Source organism: Vigna unguiculata, chromosome 4, assembly GCF_037176805.1.
Source record: "Vigna unguiculata cultivar grain cowpea cultivar isolate G323 ecotype 2 chromosome 4, ASM3717680v1, whole genome shotgun sequence".
NCBI lineage: Eukaryota > Viridiplantae > Streptophyta > Magnoliopsida > Fabales > Fabaceae > Vigna > Vigna unguiculata.
In genome coordinates, this window is record NC_140795.1 from 42,549,428 (window position 1) to 42,571,529 (window position 22,102).

Below are 22,102 nucleotides of genomic sequence, written 5' to 3' on the forward strand. Positions count from 1 at the left end.
ATGTAAAGTGGGACCTAAACTTTACTGGGGTTCATTTCAAAACCCCTAACACTTAACGGAGGTTTATAAAACCTCTGACATTCTCTTTTTTAGTAGAGGTTATTACAGCCTCAACAAATAAACCTTCGTTAAAATCATATATTTTTGTAGTGTATGTGATAAAATATTATGTGACAACAACATTATATGACAAGGCAAGTTAACTCTTACGTTACATAATTAACTGAAAATTATCTCTATAAATTGTGTTATACTGGTGGATTAAACATATATTTTACTACAAGTTGAGGAAAAATTAAATATATATTAAGTATGTTACTTTCATGTCTAACTTATAATTTTTATGGAGATGTTTAAAGAAAATAGTATGAGCAGTTAAATATAAAAAATTAAATCCATTGATATACTTTTTTTTTTAAGTTTGTATTTAAATATTCAAATATAAGTGAAAGAATACGAAAATAATAACTAATGAAAGAACATAAAAGAATAAGAATAAATATGATAAAAAATTTCATTTATGTTCTTGCAGAAGAACAAATAAGATAAGTTAGGCACAAGCGTCACCTTACCATGTAGTCCGCTATCTCCTCAGTTGGCCTCTTCCCAGTCGATACATGTTAGCTTGGACCCAGGAGGGGTTACCTGCAGAAGAGTCTCCGAAGCTCAAGTAAGTCAAAGTTCTCCGAAAGTCAAATCAGTGATTAATGAATGCGTACCTTTAAATGATGGGGTCCACGTGTATTTATAGAGCATTAATGACGTTTGACCATTTCATGGGCTGGGCCTTGACTTGGGCTCTAGGTGGGGCTTGTGGGGCCAGGGCCCAAACCCAGGCCCTTAAGGTTTATTGGACGTGGACGTTTCCATTATGTTGAGTTCATTAAAGTGGTCAGCCTAGGTTCTAAACTTAGCAGATATGTTGGAGTGGTCTAGGCCGGCTATTTGTCTTGATGGCTTACGTTGGTGTAGGTTAGGCTAAACCGGCCTAGGCTGGATACTTGGCTGCCTTGATATGCACATTGTTTACTTATTTGGTCTAGTTTGGCTAGGTGTGGTACACTAGTCCCCCAGCCTTGTCCGATATGAGTTGTCAGTCAAGGGTGATATGTGTTAATATGCTAGCAGAACCGGCTAGGTGTGATACACCAGTCCCCCAGCCTTTAAGTGTGGTGAACAGTATTAAGGCTAAGAAGTTATAACCGTTAGAAGGTAGGTGAAGGGGTGTCAGTTGGTCAAATCGGAAAAGTTTTGGCGCCGTCGTTTTGAAGTGTCATATCCTTCTTAATGATGGTGTCGATTGGTCTGGGGTATTATTTTGGCGGGAAGATTTTCGTCGTTTGAGATCGTGGACTATAAATGTGGATTTGAAAACAGATGGGAGGTTACTTGTTTCATTTGCGAGAATTCTGAATCCAGAGATCTTGTGCACGTAATACTGTCCGACTAGTCCCCACTTTCGACCGACATCTTCTCGTAAAAAACAAAACCAAGTATGTCTAGTAGTGATAGCATGTCTACGTTTAGTACTATGTAATATAAAAAATTATCTTTTTTACTCTATTATTATTATTATTATTATTATTATTATTATTTCATTTGAATAACTATTTTGTTTCGCTAAAACAATTTTTGTTATTTCTAAATCATTGGTTATGTTGATATTTAAAAAGTTTTCTTAGATCTCTAAAGTATTTTTCATTTTATCATACCTTTAATTATATAGTTGTTTTCCTTTGTGTGATCTCATTCAATGGTTTCTCAAATTATTTTTAAGACACACATTTGATAATTTTTATGAGATTGATTCAAAATAGTAAAATAATAATTGTGAGAAAAATAAACTAATAGATTGACTTGGTGTATACATATGTTAATCTTTTTCATAATTTATGAGCGGTGTACAGTTCATAATTTTTTTAATAAAACAAATAAATAAATAAATTTACAATTATCAACCCACAAATCTTTTCTCTACAAGAAATACGTAACTTTGATACTTCATTGCATCTAAAGATACATAAGAGCACAAGTCACCCTTGTCGAGCTTTTATATATATATATATCACAAAAATAATGATAATTAATTTAATTTTCTTTTTTAATTAATAAAATACAGATTAATATTTATTTAAATTAATGTTTTAGAGGAGGAAAAGGTTTTAAAAATATAAATAATATTGTGCTTAGTTAAATATTGGTAACCATCTTTGTATTTTATAAATGTATGCGAGTATGTAGTAATTTTACTATGATTAAAGCAAGAATGTAATTCAATTCATTGTTGTTTGCAATTGGAATGAATTCCGGATGGATTAAATTAGACGTGGAATGGATCATATGAATTTAGAATGGATTAAATTAAGTACGTATGAAATTCAAATGATAGAAACAATCAAAATTTTCTTTTTAAAAATAATACCCATTAAATCGACTAGACTGACGTTAGCCTGATGCTATTTGCAAAAATTATTATTTTTTTCATAGTTTCGGCTAAGTCGACACATATTCTAAAGATATTAAAATGTTGTAAACTACGTATCGTCGGTTAGGTCGACTCTAATAATCATATTGAGTAGAAACTTGTAATTGCACTTTAAAATATAACAAAATTATATTTTAAAGTTTAAATTTTGTAAGAAAATTAAAATTGGTTATTTTGAATTAGTTGGAATAACCAAATTAATTTAAATATAAAGACACTTTTAACTGAATTTTTAAATTTATTAAAAAACAACATTTCATTTATTAAATTGTATATTATATTTTTGTATAATTAAATTAAATTTAAAATTTAAAGTTTAAAGTTAGATTATAGTCGAGCTGAATAGAATATGAATTTGTGGTATACTTGGTTCTATTCCGTTTAGTGTGAAGAGATGACCTAATTTTCAAAGTCTTATAATTGTTAGGAAAAAGTGGTATAAGGGAGCATCCCAGTATACAATTTCCACATTTACTGTCATATAAGGCCAATGCACTTTATAAAAATTTTCACGAATATTGTGGAATGGGATGGCTCAAATCTTTTTTTTTTTGTTTTTTCTATTTACTTGCATGATACTATCTAAATAAAATAATGTTCTATGGATAGAACTTTAGTCGTTTAGTGTAATGAGATGACTGAATTTTCAAAGTCATTTATTTTTTGTTAGAAAAAAGTGGTATACGGAACCATCCCACTATACAATTTCCACATTTATTGTTTGCGTGATAATGCTTCTTGTCTTTTAAAAGTCTTCTGCAATACTTTCTGTTTCTTTCGTGGAATGTGATATTAGGGGTCAATGCATTCACATCAAAATTTCCACATCTGGATTGGGATTGATCAAATCCTTTTTATGTTCTTTTTATTTACTGACATGATACTATCTAAATAAAATAATGTGTTCACATAAAATAACATAAACATACTAAAAATCAACTTTTTTGTTTTAGAATAGTTGCAATGATAAAATTCTTCTGCTAAATATGAATTCGAAAAAAGAATGCTACCCGCAGTCGTTTTCAGTTCAGTCATTTATGTATATGAATACCAATCTAGTTTGAATACTCACACTCACTGCATTTGATATCCATCATCAGTTTGTGTGTGATGATAACACCCACAACAACCTCAATGAAGAATCCAGTTCGTTTCAAATTCATGATCTTTGTGCTGTGTGTGTTGTCGCAGGTGGTTGTTAATGGAGAACAGGAAATGAGATGCATTCCAAGGGAGAGGGAAGCACTGCTCCAATTCAAGGCTGCCATTGTTGATGACTACGGCATGCTCTCCTCTTGGACCACTCCCGACTGTTGCCAGTGGGAGGGGATTCGGTGCAGCAACCATACCTCTCATATTCTAAGCCTCGACCTTCATGGAGACTATGGAGAACCCTTTGTACGTTTTATGAGCGGAGAGATCCACAAGTCGTTGATGGAGTTGCAACAATTAGAGTATTTGAATCTCAGTTCCAATGATTTTCGATGGAGTCAATTTCCAGAATTTTTTGGTTCTCTCAAAAACTTGAAATACCTTGATCTATCGTTAAGTTATTTTAACGGAGAAATTCCAAGTCAGTTTGGCTCTCTTTCTAATTTGAAATACTTAAATCTTGCTGACAATTCTATGCGGGGTTCAATCCCTTATCAGCTTGGAAATCTTTCTCAGTTGCAGTATCTTAATCTTTCCAACAATTATTTTTATGGAAATATACCATCTGAACTTGGAAATCTCTACCACTTGCAGTATCTTGATCTCAACAGAAATATTTTGCAAGGTAGTATACCATCTCAACTTGGAAATCTCTCCCAGTTGCAATATCTTGGTCTTATTAGCTACGATAGTTTAGAAGGAAGTATACCATCTCAGCTTGGAAATCTCTCCCAGTTGCAAGAGTTCTATCTTGGACGGTATCATGCTCACAAAATTGACGACAGAGGTCAGTGGCTATCCAATCTCATTTCTTTAACCCATCTTTATTTGGAGTCTGTACCAAATCCTAATACTTCTCTTAGTTTGCTGCAAGTGATTGCAAAGCTACCCAAATTAAGAGAACTAAGTTTAGTTGGTTGTAGCCTTTCTGATCATTCCATTTTGTCATTTAAACCATCTAATTTCAATTCTTCTACTTCCCTCTCCGTCCTTGATCTTTCTAAGAACACCTTCAAGTCACCAATGATATTTCAATGGGTGTCAAACATCACTTCCAACCTTGTTGAGCTTGATCTTAGTTTTAACCTCTTGGAGGGTTCCACATCAAGTCATTTTGGCATGGTCATGACATCACTTAGGCACCTTGACCTTCACTTTAATAGATTAAAGGGTAGTGATTTGAAATCCTTCGTTAATACATGCACCCTACATTCTTTATACTTGTATTCAAACAATTTGACCGAAGACCTTCCCTCCATTCTCGGTAATTTGTCTAGTGGTTGCGTTAGACACTCACTGCAAGAATTGGATCTGTCATCCAATCACATCACTGGCGCTTTGTCTGACATTTCAGTATTCTCTTCTTTAAGAAATTTGTTTCTTGACAGAAATAAATTAAATGGAACGATACCTGAAGATGTCAAGTTACCATCAACTTTGGAGGGTTTGTCAATTGACTCAAATTTATTACAAGGTGAAATTCCAAAATCATTTGGAAATACATGTTCTTTACGCTCATTAGCCATGTCAAATAATAGCTTGAGTGGGGAGCTTCCAATGATAATTTTTCATTTGGCTGGATGCGCTAGATATTCATTAGAAGAATTATATCTAGACATGAATCAAATCAACGGCACATTACCTGACTTCTCAATGTTCACATCTTTACAACAATTACATCTTTCTTACAATAAGCTAAATGGAGAGATTCCTATGGACATCCAATTTCCACCTAAATTGCAGGTCCTCTTCATGTATTCAAACTCTTTAAAGGGTGTGCTCACTGACTACCACTTTGCAAATATGTCTAAGTTAAATAACTTGGACTTATCAGATAACTCATTGGGCTTGGCATTTACCCAAAGTTGGGTCGCACCTTTTCAATTGGTGGTGATAAATTTGAGATCTTGTATGCTAGGTCCAACATTTCCCAAATGGTTGCAAACGCAAAACAAATTTGTTAATATTGATATTTCAAATGCTGCAATATCAGATATTGTTCCTGAATGGTTTTGGGCTAAATTACCACAACAAAAAGTGAGCAAAATGAATATTTCATACAACAATCTACAAGGTACAATTCCAAATGTTTCATCAACGTATGTTTCTAGTTCTGTATCCCTTGAATCAAATCAATTTGAAGGTTCGATTCCTTTATTCCTACGTAATTCTGAAATCCTTGATTTTTCGAAAAATAATTTCTTAGATCCTCTTTCTTTTTTGTGTGGAAAAGGTACCATCCAAGCTTTATACTATCTAGACCTTTCATATAACCAATTATTTGGACATATCCCATATTGTTGGAGACAATTCAACTCACTAGTTTATTTGGATTTGAGTCACAATAACTTCTCAGGAAAAATTCCTACTTCACTAGGATCGCTTCTTGATCTTCAAGCATTATTGTTGAGAAACAACAATTTAGTAGAAGGAATCCCTTTCTCTTTGAGGAATTGTACGGAGCTAATAATGCTTGATTTTTCTGAGAACAAATTATCAGGATCTATCCCTAATTGGATTGGGACAAAAAGTGAATTGCAAATTTTAAGTTTGGGAAAAAATCAATTCTTTGGGAGTTTACCATTAGAGGTTTGTTATCTCAGAAACATTCAAGTCTTAGATCTCTCAATAAACAACTTAAGTGGAAAAATTCCTAAATGCATACAAAACCTTACTTCAATGGCTCAATCAACATCTTCAACATATGGTGGAGGTCATTCATATCTTTCCAAGCGCAGTTTCTTTGTTATCGGTCAGACATTCGATTTGAATGCATTGTTGACATGGAAAGGTTTTGAACAAATGTTTATGAATAAAGGTTTGTCACTTTTAAAAAGCATTGATCTTTCAAGCAATCATTTCTCAGAAGAAATTCCTGTAGAAATAGAAAAATTATCTGGATTGATCTCATTGAACTTATCAAGAAACAATTTGATTGGAAAAATTCCTTCAAACATTGGAAAGCTAGCATCACTTGATTCTCTTGATTTGTCAAGAAATCGACTTGTTGGTTCAATTCCTCTAAGTCTTGCTGAAATTTATGGACTTGGTGTGTTAGATTTGTCTCACAACCATCTAGGTGGAGAAATTCCTAAAGGCACACAATTACAAAGTTTCAATAAATCTAGTTATGAAGATAATCTCGATCTTTGTGGACCACCACTTGAAAAATTGTGTATGATTCAGGAGCCAACACAAAAACCAAATGTTAATGTTTATAAAGATGAATACTCATTTTTCAATAATGAGTTTTTCATAAGTATGGCAATTGGATTTGCTCTAAGTTTTTGGATGGTGTTTGGCTCAATCTTATTCAACCGTTCTTGGCGACATTCTTATTTCAACTTCTTGATCGACTTAAAAGACGATATACATGTCAAAATAGCAATCTTTGCTAAAGTACTTAAGTGGGATAAAGATTAACAGGTAATAATATAATAGGTTTTATACAACTTTGTTTTCTGTATATATTAGATGCACATTATCATATATCGTTTTTCTGTAATAATAAAATGGCAATAACATCATTGATGCTCAATATACTTGATAGTCTTATAAAAAGACAATAGTTTCCCTTGATACCATGAAATCATGTTTTTTTTTTCTCTAGTAAACTTATGAGATCTTTATCTATCATTAGTTTTGTTTTTTTTGTTAACCTGATTATCATTTTTAGGAAAATAATATTATGACTATCATTTTTTTACTCTCATCTTTTACTCTCTAACGTGGTTTAGTGTGGATTATTAATTAATATATTACTTTCTTTTTCTTTAAAAAATTGATAACTCACACTAAGTTACGTCAGGAAGTAGAGGATGAGAATAAAAAAATAAGAATTATAGTATTATTTTTCTTATTCTTGTTTCTAAAAAGTTTTAAACATGCCATTTCTATGTACACGTTTAGAAGAACTAACATTCTTTGCATTTTATTTTTCAACTTTCAGGCACTTGAGACCGTCCTCTTGCACAACTCCATCTTTGAGCTTGTTATGTTTGGACAAGGCAATGGTTTCATTAAATTATAAACGTCATTAAGCATTGTGCTTGTATAATCTGTCATACATATTATTAATAATGAACTCATTTTTCTTATAATCCAAACTTCCAAACTAAATATTTTTTAGTTAATTACATTTCATATATATAACAGCGTGATGATCACCATTTTAAACTTATTTATAGAGATTAAATATTTGTGATATACATATAGTTGATAAAAAATAAATAAATTGAAAAATAATCATTTCAAATCCAATACATCTTAAATATTCAAAATAAAATAAGGAAATGAAAATATATAGAATAAGTTTAGAGTTTAAAACAGAAAGGAAAGTAGAGAAATATAGTGGCAAGGATGTGAGTTTATGTCAAACAAACATCTCATAAAATATAGAATAACGAAAAATTACATCTAATTTGGAATGTTTTAAAACCAAGAAAATCTGGACTTCTGATCCCTTCCCACCCCTAAAAGAACAATATTTGAAGAGAAAAAGAAGAATGTTGAAATTAAAGAGGTTGAGGATAGAATGCAGGATTTCTAACTTACTCCTGACATGACTCCTTATGATTATTATTTGATTTTAAAGTGTGATTAAGTAAAATTTTGAATACTCTGACTAGGTATTTTAATATATATCTGAGCATATAAAATATAATGTAATGGTTAGTGTGTGATTCAGATGGGAATGTTTTGATAGACCAAACAAAATTCCTGAAAGTGTGTGATTCAGGTTTTCTCCCAAAAACTGCTTCAAGTCTGAAAATAGGTCATGCAAACTGCAACAGTTGAACACAGAAAAGAAAAATATAGTGGAATTGAGAAACCAAACCAAAGATCTAATGTGGGTGCAAATCGTATCTTCTAGTGTCTTTTGAAATTGTGTAGGGAGAGGAAGATGCTTAGGAACATTCGTGATCATTCTCAATCACCTCACATTCATGATCATCTCCAACACCCCACTCTGCACTCCAAAATATACATTCAATATACCTTAATATTATTCTAATATCAATTCATGCAAAAACATTAATTCCAAGGTACGCATATATGTTGATTTCTAAATTTGTTCTCTATATGTAAAACACTCGGTGTAAACTAAGCCTTTGCATTTCTTGATCTCGCATATTCCACCTTAAATTTGGTTAATATGTAAATTCAAAATCTCTACCTATTTATCACACATGTTCCACTCATAGTACTTGATCTTCAGTCAATATTTTGGAATGTCAAAATTTTGGTTCAATTACTTTTTTGGTATATTTTGTTGTCAAAAAATGTTAAGTTGGTCCTCTTGTTTTTTTTACTCTCAATTTGATCCCGATTTTTTAAAAATTGGTACAATTTGATCATTTTCATTAAATTTTTTGAAGCTGAGTACGGATTTTTCATCAAAATTGACACTAGGATTATGTCAATTACACCAACAAAAGAAACCATCCTTATCCACAACTCCAATTTTTATGAAAAAACCTTGATCCGAATCAATAAATTTAACAAGAAAAAAGGATCAAATTGAATCATTTTTTCAAAAATCAGGACCAAATTGAGACTAAATAAATTTGAGAACCAACTTCATATTTTTGTACAAAAATAAGAACCAAAAGCAATCCTAAATTTTTTATATAAACTAGTAAAAACATTGAATTTACTTTTTTATAATAATAAAACATAATAAAATTATAATTATTATAATTATAAAATTAAACATAAATAATTTTTATAATTTTACTATAATTAATTTTTGTTTATAATGATTAAGTTTAAAAAAATAATCAAATAAAAAAGGATTAAATTAAATAATTGATATAATATTAATAAAATAATTATTTTTATTTAAAAAATATTTAAAATTTAAAATTGAAAAATAGATGTGGACAAAAATAAAGATTTTTTTCTTATATATAAATATAAATCTATAAACAAATTTAAAATATCAAATACATAAAATATATTTAAAATATCAAACTTTTAAAAATTATATATTAAATTATATAAATACAAAAAAAATTGGATCCATATCCGGTCACAACAAAGATCCGCCACTGATTCCACGTTACAATTAAAGAGGATATGTGCCTTATACTCTTCACTCGTGATTTATTAAATTGTATATTGAGTATTGAATGGTTAAATTAAATTGAGTTGAGGTGGATTGAAAATGAAATTTTAAAAGTACTTTTGTTTTGTTTCAAGAAAGTGGTATAAGGGACCATCCCACTATCCCACTATCCTATCCCACTGTGCACTTCATAAAATTTTCCACGTATGAAATGGGATCTAAAGTCTTTTCGAAAGTTTTTCTATTTACTTGCATCATACTATCTAAATAAAATAACGTTCACATAAAATAGTATAAAGTATAAAAATCATATGAAAGTGAATCTTATAAACAATTGAAATAAATTAATATTAGATTTTGTTATTTTGTTAATGACTTGTGTAATTCATTTTTATTAATATTTTTATGTTATATATGAATTGTTTTTCAACATCACACTAAAAAATCGTATCTAAAACATATTTCAAACATTACACTAAAAAAATATAAAACTTAAGTCATAATCGTTAATTCTGAAAAAGTATATTCTTTTTTTTATTTTAGTACAGTAAATTACTGAAATAAATTCGAGACAACCCTCTACCCAGCTGATCCACTTCAACCCAATTTGCCAATTTCACTTTCAAAATCCAATTTCACTGTTACTCATTGGAGACAACCCTTATGGTTGATTTGTACTTGGGACGTCCTAATTTATAACCGTAGTAATCCTTAAGACTATCACTGTTGTTATCTTATCCAGCGAATAAATCCATAACATTTTGTATGAGAGAGAGTGGGAAGGAAGAGAGCATGCATGATGATGATTGGTGTTCTGTGATGTCGCGGAAAGGTTGGAGAAAAATCCCACGTATAACAAAAATAACAAAATTCATTCACTTGAATTGTAGTTGCAATAACCAAATTATTTTTTGTGTTTTGAATGCATAAGATTGAGTTTTAATTAAACAAGTCAAAATTATAAAATTATTTTTAAATTTTTTAACAAATAGTTATAATGCAATGCAAAAGATTGAGTTTTATTTAAACAGGTCAAAATTATTAAATTATTTTTAATTTTTAATAAATAAATATTTATGTTAAATAGTACCACAAACATTCGCTTAAGTCTGAATTTTAATCTTGAGCTTTTAATTAGACTTGTTTGAGATACAAACTTATGAAATTTTAGAAGTCATATTATAATATAGAATATTATGAGTGTTAAAAATTTGTAGGATTTGTTAGAATAGGAAAGATATAAGATATATAATAAATATAAAAAATATGTTAAAAGAGAACATTTTTATTTTATTTTATTCTTTTATATCCCTTCTCACTCTCTATATATATATATATATATATATATATATATATATATATATATATATATATATATATATATCCACAAGAGATAATATATAATAAAGAATGAGTTCAAATAATATTTCAAAAATTTATTTGTACTTTATTTTATTTTTTTCGATATGAATGTGTTGTATGGGAGATTTATTTAATTACTAATATTAACATTGGTTAAACTAATGCAAATTAAATTTATATTAAAAATATTTTATTTAGTGTCGATTTAGACAATACTAAATTAAATAAAATTTAAAATAAAAATACATTAAAGTTGGTCAAGTCAACAATAAAATTCTTTATTTTAAATTTTATTTTAAATTTAACAATAAAATAACACTGACTTAATCATCACTAATTAGAGTCAACTTTCAAAGTTAATACAGCATCTATAACAAATACGACACAAAATCAACACTATTAATTAATTATTATGGACTTTAAAAAAAATTGTGGATTGTGGGTTGAGTATGAAATGTATTGTATATATGTGGTTTTATTTCTTTAAAGAGATAGATGATCCAATTTTGATAGCCTTTTTATTTTGTTCGAAAAGATTGGTATAAGGGACCATTCCACTGTACAATTTACAAGTCTTTCCAAGTCTTTTTGTTTCTTGTGTGGAATATAACAGAAGAGGCCAATGCATTTCACAAAAAATTCCACGTCTGGAATGGGATTGCTAAAGTCTTTTCTAGGTTTATTTTTTAAATGATACTATCTAAATAAAATAATGTTCAAAGAAAATAGTATAAACATAATAAAAATCATATGAAATTGAATCTCATACACAATTAAAAAGAATTATATTAGATTTCCGCTTTTTAAATCACTTCTTCAATTCCCTTTCAAACATTACACTAAAAAAATCATATGAAATATTTAGACTAAAAGAAATATCATATTTTGAAATACTAAAATGTTCAGAAAATGTTTATCCTAGCACATATCAAAATTATAGTGAGGTGAGGTGGGAAATAATATTATATATGTAGATTTACATTGTCTCTGATTTAAATTTTCCATGTCTTTTTGTTTCTTTCATGGAGTGTCACGATGTAAGAGGCCAATGCACTTCGCAAGAATTTCCACGTCTGGGTCTGGATAGGGAAAGTCTTTTCTAAATTTTTTTATTTGCTTACACGATACTATCTAAATAAAATAATGTTCTCATAAAATAGCATAAACATAATAAAAATCATATGAAATTGAAACTCAAACAATTGAAAAAAATTTATATTAGATCTCCGTTTTTCAAATGACTTGTGTAATTCACGATGTTTATGTTGTTTGTAACATTTTTTTTTCAAATATTACACTAAAAAAATCATATGAAATATTTGGACTTAAAATAAGACATCATATTTTGAAATTTTAAACTTGATGTTCAGAAAATATCTATCGTAGCACAAATCAATATTTTGACATTATACTTTTTTATTATCATTTGATATTACTTTTTATTACTATTTATTTTCGTTTTTTAAAAAAATATAAAAACTATTTGACCTTGGTAAAAGTTGTTAAATTGTGTCAAATGACTCTTTTTTTCTTACTATTATAAGGGTATGATCATAAAATAAATGTATGGATAAAAAAACGGGTGTATGATGTATCCTTTATTAATGGTTATAAATATTTAAGCAAATATACTTACATAATATCAAATAAAATAAGAGTTTCATTTTCATAATTGCATATGACAAATGTACACAAAAATAGAATAATTTATTTTTATTTTAAAAAGTAAAAAAATAGTTATCTCAATTTAAATTTAAATTTTATTTATTTAATTATTCATTTCTAAATTTAATCATCTCTCTAAATTATTTCTCTATATTAGTGGTTATATGTATCTCTTTATTAATGGTTATAATTTTTTAAGCAAATATACTTATATAATATTAAATAAAATAAGAGATTGATTTTCATAATTACATATACCAAATGTACACAAATAGAATAATTGATTTTTTTTATTTTCAAAATTAAAAATAGTTATCACAATTTAAATTAAAATTTTATTTATTTAATTATTCATTTCTAAAGTTAATCATCTCTCTAAATTATTTCTATATATATATTGCCTTAAGATATTAGAGACAATTCTTATAATTTTCTCAACGAGAGAATTTTTTCGTGATAATGAAGTAAAGATTGATTCTAATCTATTAGAATTTTAATGAAAATAATACTTTTTCTTATTCCATACCTCGATTTGACTCTGGTTTAGTGAATTACGATGAACTATGCATCATATATTTTAGAATATATGTGAATCTTTGCAGGAATGTCTCTACAGTATTTATATATTGAAATTGGAAGTTTTATAATATGGAACGTGTTTAATTATGAGTGAAATTTGAAGATATCATGATCAGTTACACTCCCTTGTCTAACTCATAATTAATTACATTTTAGTTGAGACTCAATTTTGAAGATTTTATTTAGGTTAAAATAGGTCTCAATTTTCGTCAAGTTTTATTAAATAAGTCTTAATTTTGGTTTTATATTCAAATAGGTTTCAACTTTTGTCAATTTTGTTCAATTGGGTCTTTTTTTTCTAATACCGTTTAAATTATTAACGGCCATGAACAGTGACTGTCACGTGTCACTTCATGATTTTTTTAAACTTTTATTTCCTTTTTTGAATTTTTTTGAATTGTTTTGAATTTTTTTATTTTAATGGTTGAGAAATAACGAGAATTGATTTTAATGAAACAAGAGTTCTTCGAAAAAAACAAAAATTAATAATAATAGAGTAAAGAAAGATAAATCTTTTATATTACCTAGTAAATAAAATGTTTATGCTATTAAACACTTAAATTGAGAGCGTTAAATATTTTCATGTGAAAGAAAAATATATAATAAATAAAAATATTAAAAAAGAATAGAAATATTTAAATATGAGACATCATAAATATTTAATTGACATACATCATTTGAACATAATTGAAAAATATTATGATAAGATAAAAAATATATTGGATATGCGAATGAATTTCATAACAAACCAAAGAATTCGAAAAATAAAAAATAAAAAGTTGGTATATATATATATATATATATATATATATATATATATATATATATATATATATATAAAAGGTTACTTAATTAACTGTGAAAATTTTAATAATTTAAATGGGGACGGAGATATGATGGAGACGGGTATTATGGCAGGTATGGGGATGGGGACGGGTATTATGGCGGGTATGGGGATGGGGACGAGACGGATATGTACATCCCCGTACCCATATCCATACCTAATTGAAAAAGTAGAAAATTTTCCATATTCATATCCATACCCAGTCAATATGGAGATTTTCGTCAAAATGGGTACAGATTCGGATAATACCCACGAGAGCGGGTTTATTTAGCATCTCTAATATGCATGTTTGGAAATCTATGTATTATTAGATGTTAAATATTAGCCAGAAATTAATTAGTAATGTGATGGGTTTACTAAGACTTTTCCAAGTCTTTCCCCAAACCATTGGAGGAGGCTATCAAATTTATTGTTACTAATCAAACTATTGGAGGCAAGATGTATTCTAACATATATTAACATTAAATTTTTATAAGTAATTTCATAAGAAATAAAATAAGGAATTAGATTAAAAATTTATATAAACAATATGTATTTAATTATTATGTAAGCTGAAATTATTTTATAAATTAAAATGGTTAAATTTATATAAACATTTAAAATCATTTTTCAATAATATCTTTCTAACATCTCTTCTAGATTATGCAGATAATTCGCATAAACTAGTTCTGTTTGAGAGTGTGTGATGCTATTAAAATAATTAAAGGCTAATTTTAACCAATCATAATTTCAATCAAGATATGATTTTATCTTCTCTCATATCATGATTTGACTCTTCTTGTGGTTGAAATGTCTAATTTTCTGCATGTATGATTTATAAAATTGGCGACAATTTTAAGTGAATGACTAATTATCTACGTGTGATTTATAAAATTGATATTAGAAGAGTCATGTCATGTGTTGAATTATTAAATTGCATATGAAATTTGTACCACATATGGTTGTATTTCGTTTTCTGTAATAATATGACCCAATTTTCAAAGTCTCCCAATTTTCAAAGTCTTGTTGATTTGTTCCTAAGAAATGGTATACAGGAGCATCCACTACACAATTCCCACATTTATTGTTTGACGTGATGATTGATCGAGTCTTCTTCTCCAAGTCATTTTACTTACATGAAACTATTTAGGTAGAATCTTGTTAACATAAAATAGTAGAAACATAATAAAAATCATATGAAACTGAATGTCAACAATCGAAAAAAATTCTAATATTTAGATTTTCTTATAACACAAGATGAAGATCCTATTCTAAAAATGTGAGAATAATCCAAATCCAAAGGGTTTTAGTAATTGACTCGCTCAGTATCCAATTCTTTTGAACTTTTTGGATTTTATGTAAATATTTCATTCAACGATAAAGCGACTTGTCCATCAAACAAGTAGTAGAATGAAAATCTAACGAGTTCAGATTTAAGGCTTAAGCAACAATAGCAAACTTATTGTAGAAGAAAATTTCAAGCACTAAATTTGAGGCTAAGCAGATCTTTTCTTTAGGAAGTTATCTCAGGAGCTACAACACCAAAGTATGAGGCCTGATCCATAAAAAAAACCCACCTAAGAAAAAAACTTTATAGCTAGAGTCACAAGTGCATTGGATAATTTATAAAAAAAGAGTTGCACCATTGTTTAAAGAGACTTTTTGTGAGGTTTATTTTGAGAGACTACAAGAGACTTTTTGTAGACAATTTCATGGTAAAAGAGAGATGATTCTTCCATATGTTGTAATGTTCTAATCTAGTATGAGGAGTTGGATCTCTTTAAGTGTTGAAGCAAAGATAACCCCTTTGGAACTCTCTTGCACTACAAGAAAATGCCCCATTAACAAATAATTTTAGTGACCAAAAGATGTTAGTCACTATACTAATCAATTTATATATCAAACTACAAAATAAAAAACTATTGGTTACTAAAATAGTTACTATTATGAATAAAAAATTACAATTGGTCTCTAAATTGATTTCTAACATTTAGCTACCAAAAGAAATTGGGCACTAAACATTAGCTATCAAGGTTTTTTTCTACCAAAGGAATTGATTTCTAAATTAGTCTTTAATTCATTAGTGACTAATTTAGCGACCAATTATAGTTTTTTTTCATAATAGTAACTATTTTAGTAACCAATAATTTTTTTATTTTGTAAATTGGTATCTAAATTGGTCATTATAATAACTAACAACTTTTGGCCACTAAAATTGGTTGTTAATGAGACTTTTCTTGTAGTATTGTATTGGTGTTGTTTTATTTATCAAAGTATGTTTTCATTACATTTCTCTCAATTAGTTTATGCTTGTTGTTGGATCAACTAATTACTTGTCCTATTTCATTGGCTTGGGATTGAGTGGGAACTAGTTCCAAATTGTAGCCCAACTAATTCTCCTCCTGCTTTTAGATTCTAGGAATAAATAGAGTCGATATACTAATGCAGGTGATTCATTCAAAGTAGAGATGGCAAATAAATTTGCCCTCGTTGGTATTATCTAAACTCATCCTCATTTTGAAGGGCCCGTCTGGGACGTCGAGACCGTCTGGGTCGTAGGGCATGTCCAGGTCGTAATGCCCGTCCAGGTCGATGCGCCCATTCGTGTCGTCGTGCCATCAGGGTTGTAAGGCCCGTGTAGGTCGTCAGGCTCATCCGAGTCATCGGGCCCGCTTGGCCCGTTCGGGTCTTCGAGCCCGCTTGGCCCGTTCGGATCTTCGAACCTGCCTTGCTCATTCGGGTCTTCGGGTCCACCTGACTCATCAGGTCTTTGGGCCCGCCTTCCCCGTTGGGCCCGATCGACTCGTTCGGTTTGTCGAGCCCGCCTAGTTCGTTCATATCTTTAGGCCCGCCCAACCTCTTATGGTTGTCGGGCCTGCCCGATCCGTATAGGTTGTCGAGCAAGGCCCGTCCAAGTCTGAATTTAGCACAGTCTATCTCAACCTTTAGTCTAACCCAACTAAAAATTTAAATTGAAAATTTTGATTGGATTTTTTAGATTATCCACATTTAAAAATCTTGATTTATAAAATGGATATCCAATCCATAAAATATATAAAATGTAGATTAGATTGAAATTCAGATCCATTAAATGGATTTTAAATGGATTGGATTTTTAATAAAATGGATTATAAATGGATTGGAATGGAGCAAAAGTAGATTGGATCAAGAAAATTATATTTTTTGCCCATCCCTAGAGACAATTAATAACAAAACAACCTCATAGTCAAATAAAGTGGTTGTATATATCTATATTTACCACATAGATTCACAATTTCAGCAACACAGCCTTCAAAAAACATCGTGGTTGCTACCTAAGATTTCTTTAACTATGACTATATGCTACTAAACAAGTATTGCATTATAGCCATCCAAAAAATAAGTGTTGTTGTTGCTTGTATTCTAAAGAACCTAAAAAAAACATTCTAGTCTAAATCATTCATATTTCATCATCATTATCTCCAAGATCTACATCACTTAAGTCATCTTCATCTTCTAGTGAATGTTCTTTCCCTTTCATTAATGTCTTCAAATTCCTCCTCATCTCACACTATGGATTTTCCTTTTTTATTGGTCTTGGCATTTAAGTTTCTTGGCCCTATATCAGCAAAAGAAAAAAAAATAAAGTTTAGTTCCAGTTTGTTGACATTCAAATTTCAACTTGTGAATATAAATAATTACCTTTCTTCCTTTTTTTTTTGTTTGGAGCTCCCTCTTCATCATCAAAGCACTCATGTATATCCATCCATGACGAATCAATAGGCAAACAAGGATTTTCTTTTTCTGTAATCCATTCATCATCTGATTCAATATCCGACAAACATATGGGATCATAAGTTTCCCCCTTCTCTTCTCTACTCTTTTGTCTCAACTCAAGTTGGAGATTGTACTTTACATAGACAAGAGCATTTAGTCTTTGTTGTTCCAATCTATTTCTTCTCTTAGTATGGACTTGGTCAAAGGTGCTTCAATTCCTTTCACACTCTGTTGCACTACATGTGAGACTCAAAATTTTCATGGCTATCTTTTGTAACTCTTTACCTTTTCCTCCATAACTCTCCCATCAAAGAGCTATCAAAATAAAGAAGTATTGAATTATAATTTAATGTAATTAAAAATTATAAATCGTATAAAAGTGGTAATGAGAGTAATTTCATTACTAGGTTGTTTCTTGTTTCTAGTAGCTATTGCCATGTGCATTCCAAAAAGCCCCTTAGCTCCCTTGAACTTTTCAAGTTGTTGATCAATTGTAACTCTTGTGCTAACATCCAAAACCATTCTTTCAAATGTTTCATATAAACCAATCAAGACCTCCCTATCCATATTGAAATTTTTGTCATAGTGATATCTAACACAACAAAAATAAATTGATGACATGAGAAGAACGAAAATAGAGGTACTTGGTAGGAAAAATTTAGGTGAAATATGTATTACCTATGATTGAGATAATAGGCATGGAGAGGCCTATGTAGTTGCAAATTCCACCTAGTGTCAATAATCTTCCACACTTTTTTATACCTTGTTTCTATCTTTTGGAAATTTTCAGCAATTTGCTCCTTTGCTCTATCCATTGCTTCATAAATGTATGGCATAGCTGGTTTTGCATCACCATCTACAAGCCTCAACACTTTTACGAGTGGAATCACACATTTTAAGCAATAGGTGATTGATCTCCAAAATCTACCATCACTCAACACCAAATTCATAACTTGCTTACCCTCACTTTTATTAGCATGTGGACTAGTAGCCCATTCCTTTGAAGCAAACATTGATCTAAGAGCATTCTTTTGTTGCTTAATACAATTTAATGTGAGATAAGAAGTAGCAAATTGTGTGACAACTGGTCTTGCTAATTCTCTTCCATTAGAGTAGCTTCTATACAAATTAAGAACTCACGTATGCATATATATGTAAGTGGTGATTTTCTTTGCATTGCTAATAGTGTTGTAAAATACTAGAAGCTCTCTAATATCTTCAAGAACCAAATCAAGGCAGTGTGATGCACATGGGGAACAAAAGAATTTGGTTTTTTTTTTCAATTAACATTCTTCCAGCTGCCACAAGGTTAGAAGCTCCATCAGTAACTACTTGGACAACATGGTCCTCTCCAATTTCCTCTACCATGCTGTCTAAGAACTCAAACATTTTCTTCCCATCTTTAATGACATCACTAGTATCAATAGATTTCAAAAAAAAGTCCCACTTGGACTGTTAACAAGAAAATTAGTCAATGATCTTCCTTTACCATCCGTTCATCCATCACACATCAATGTACATCCCCATTTTTCCCAATCAGTTTTATACTTTTCTAGACCTTGTTTAACATTATCCACAACTTTTTTCAAATATGAAACCCTTACCTCATGATAAGAAGGAGGTTTTAATCCTTTACCATATTCTACAACAGCCTTCAACATTTGTATAAAAAGAGGGTTCCTTACAAGGTTAAATGGCAATGCATTGCCATAAATACAGTTGTAAATTTCTCTAATTACATCTTCTCTATTTTTATATGATGCATTGATTGTCATTTATTGAAGATCATTTTTTTCCCTTTGTCACATCTCTTGATAAGTCTCCTCCACAATCAAAGCTGCCATCCTCTGTCTTTTTTTCTTTACCTTTTAGCATCTTCACAAATATTTCTTTCACATCGTCAGGTACACTATAACATGGAATGACATATTTTTTTGTTCCAACAAGGTGTTGTTTCATTCTTGCTATATCACCCCAACAAGTGTGAGAACAAAACTTGCATTTAACCTGTAGCCTATTTGGTGGAAGACTATCACAGTAATTCCAAGTAATGTCGACCTCCCTTTTCGACTTACTCATGTTTGAAGTTCAGCAACTACATAAATGAAAAATCCCGTACCCAGAAATGTGAAAACAACCTCCCTGCCCATAACCACCGCACCACCACAGAACCACGCACGACCACCACATAACCACCACACACACGAACAAAAGATGAATAGAGGAGTTTGCGAGACAAAAATGCAACCATTGCGCAACCACCGCACGACCACCACAAAACCACCGCACACACACAAACAAAAGACAAAAAGAGGCGTTCGCGAGACAAAACACAACCACCACCTCGCGACCACCGTGCGACCACCACAGTGCAAGCAAAAGTCGAAAGTCGAGAGGTCGAGAACGAAAGTCGAGAGGTCGAGAACAACTTCGTTCGCTAATGTTAATATGTTTCGAAGATAGAGAGTTTCAATGTGAATAAAATAAAGGGGGGGGGGGAATTTAGGGTTTTAAATTGGGGGTAAATTGGCGAGGGGAAAATTTAGGGTCTTAATTTGGGGGTAATTTTGTATCGCGAATCAAATCATGATTCTTACGATTCGCACTTGTATCGTACGATACGTTTATGATTCGAGAGTAAAAATGATACATCTAACGATTCGTATCGGGGATGGGCTGTATCGTATGATTCATATCGTAAATCGTACGATACTTACTACATTGGATATAATATGTAGAAGAAGTGAGAAATAACAGTTTATGGGTGAATAGTTAAGAGAAAAAGAAGCTAAGAACATTTATAGATAAATTCCAGTGTAGGTTCTATCTTCGTTTTATCGTTGGATGGGGTTATATGTTAACGGAACGACTTGAAATTTGAGTTCTCGGGTATATTTTTTTTGGGCGGGAGGTTCTTGTCCTTGGGCGAGATACACCGGTTGCTTGGAGATTATATATTTTTCTGATCTGCATAGTTTTTATAAAATTGAGTTTCCTAATCAATTAACCATTGGATTGAGTTAATATTTTGAAACTTCATCCGGAACATATTATTTTTTTATTTGACCATTTTGATTGTCAATTATAGGTATGTAGTTTGAGAATTATGCCACTCACTATTGTTGTGTTTTAGATTATGATGATAAATTTGCTTTGAAATTTTGGTGCAGTTGTGTGCCAAGTTAGAGGTGCTAAGCGTAGTCTAAAAGGTATATCTAATGTCATATTTTAATGATGAGAATATAATTTATGAGGATGGTTGATAATGAATATTATGGAATGGAATGTGTGATGTTGTGCAAGAAGAGTGTGTCTCAACAAGAGGTGAGAGGGCTTTGGGAGCTGATCCGGAGGATAAACAATGAGGGGGCTCTGGGAGTTGACCTTGAGGATAAAAAGTGAGGGGACTCTAGGAGCTGACCTTAAGGATAAAATGTGAGGGAACTCTGGGAGCTGACCCTGAGGGGGCTCTGGGAGCTGACCCTGAGGGGGTTCTAGGAGATAACCCTAAGGGGGCTCTAGGAGCTGACATTGAGGGGGATTTGGAAGTTGATCTTGAGGACTCTGACTATAGTCTATGGAGAGCAACAAGGAGTGATGGACTTGACGTAGTTGTATCGATGTTTGACTTTGCCTGTAAGACTCGAGGAGGAACAGGTCTGAAGACTCTTGGGGAATAGGAAGGAAGAGTTGGTTCAGTTTTAGAGGTGAGAGAGTCATGTGGATGATTGAACCTTTTGAGTTTACACTTAGATTTGTTGTTGCTGGATGATACAACAATTATTGTTATTGATTCAGTGATATTTGATAAAATAAATGATTTAATAATAAAGGCTTTTGAGTATTGTGTTGTAATAATTTTATTGTTTATATAACTTATGTTAATTATGATGTTTTGTTAAGTTAGTTCACCCTTATATATTTATGGTTGTGATTTTTTTGGTATGACTTGTGTTATACATAAATAAATGAGGTTGCAAATAATGTTATAGATGCATAGCCGTGAGGAGTAAGGGTTTGCATTGGAAAAAAAATCTTTTGTTAGATGTATTTTTGTAAACAATTTTAATTACTAAATTTATTTATATGTTTTTATTATTAAATAAATTTTAAAGTAGGACTATTTATCTGATGTAATAAATGAAAGTTTTACCTTCCATATATTTTTATATGATAAGAAACAAATATGTTTAGAAAATATGCAAAAATTCCT

General features: G+C 30.4%; 1 protein-coding gene and 1 pseudogene across 1 annotated transcript; one reads left to right on the forward strand and one right to left on the reverse strand.

Annotated features, from left to right (window-relative positions):
- Nucleotides 1-3,438: 3,438 nt before the first annotated feature.
- Nucleotides 3,439-7,813, forward strand: LOC146887240 (receptor-like protein EIX2). Its single transcript, XM_085672361.1, has 2 exons — nucleotides 3,439-7,063; nucleotides 7,587-7,813. Exon 1 carries the CDS (start codon nucleotides 3,620-3,622, stop codon nucleotides 7,058-7,060), a length of 3,441 nt encoding a protein of 1,146 aa, XP_085528487.1. The 5' UTR covers nucleotides 3,439-3,619; the 3' UTR covers nucleotides 7,061-7,063; nucleotides 7,587-7,813.
- A 9,948-nt stretch (nucleotides 7,814-17,761) lies between these two features.
- On the reverse strand, nucleotides 17,762-20,037 carry LOC114180839 (uncharacterized; annotated as a pseudogene).
- Between the last annotated feature and the right edge of the window lie 2,065 nt (nucleotides 20,038-22,102).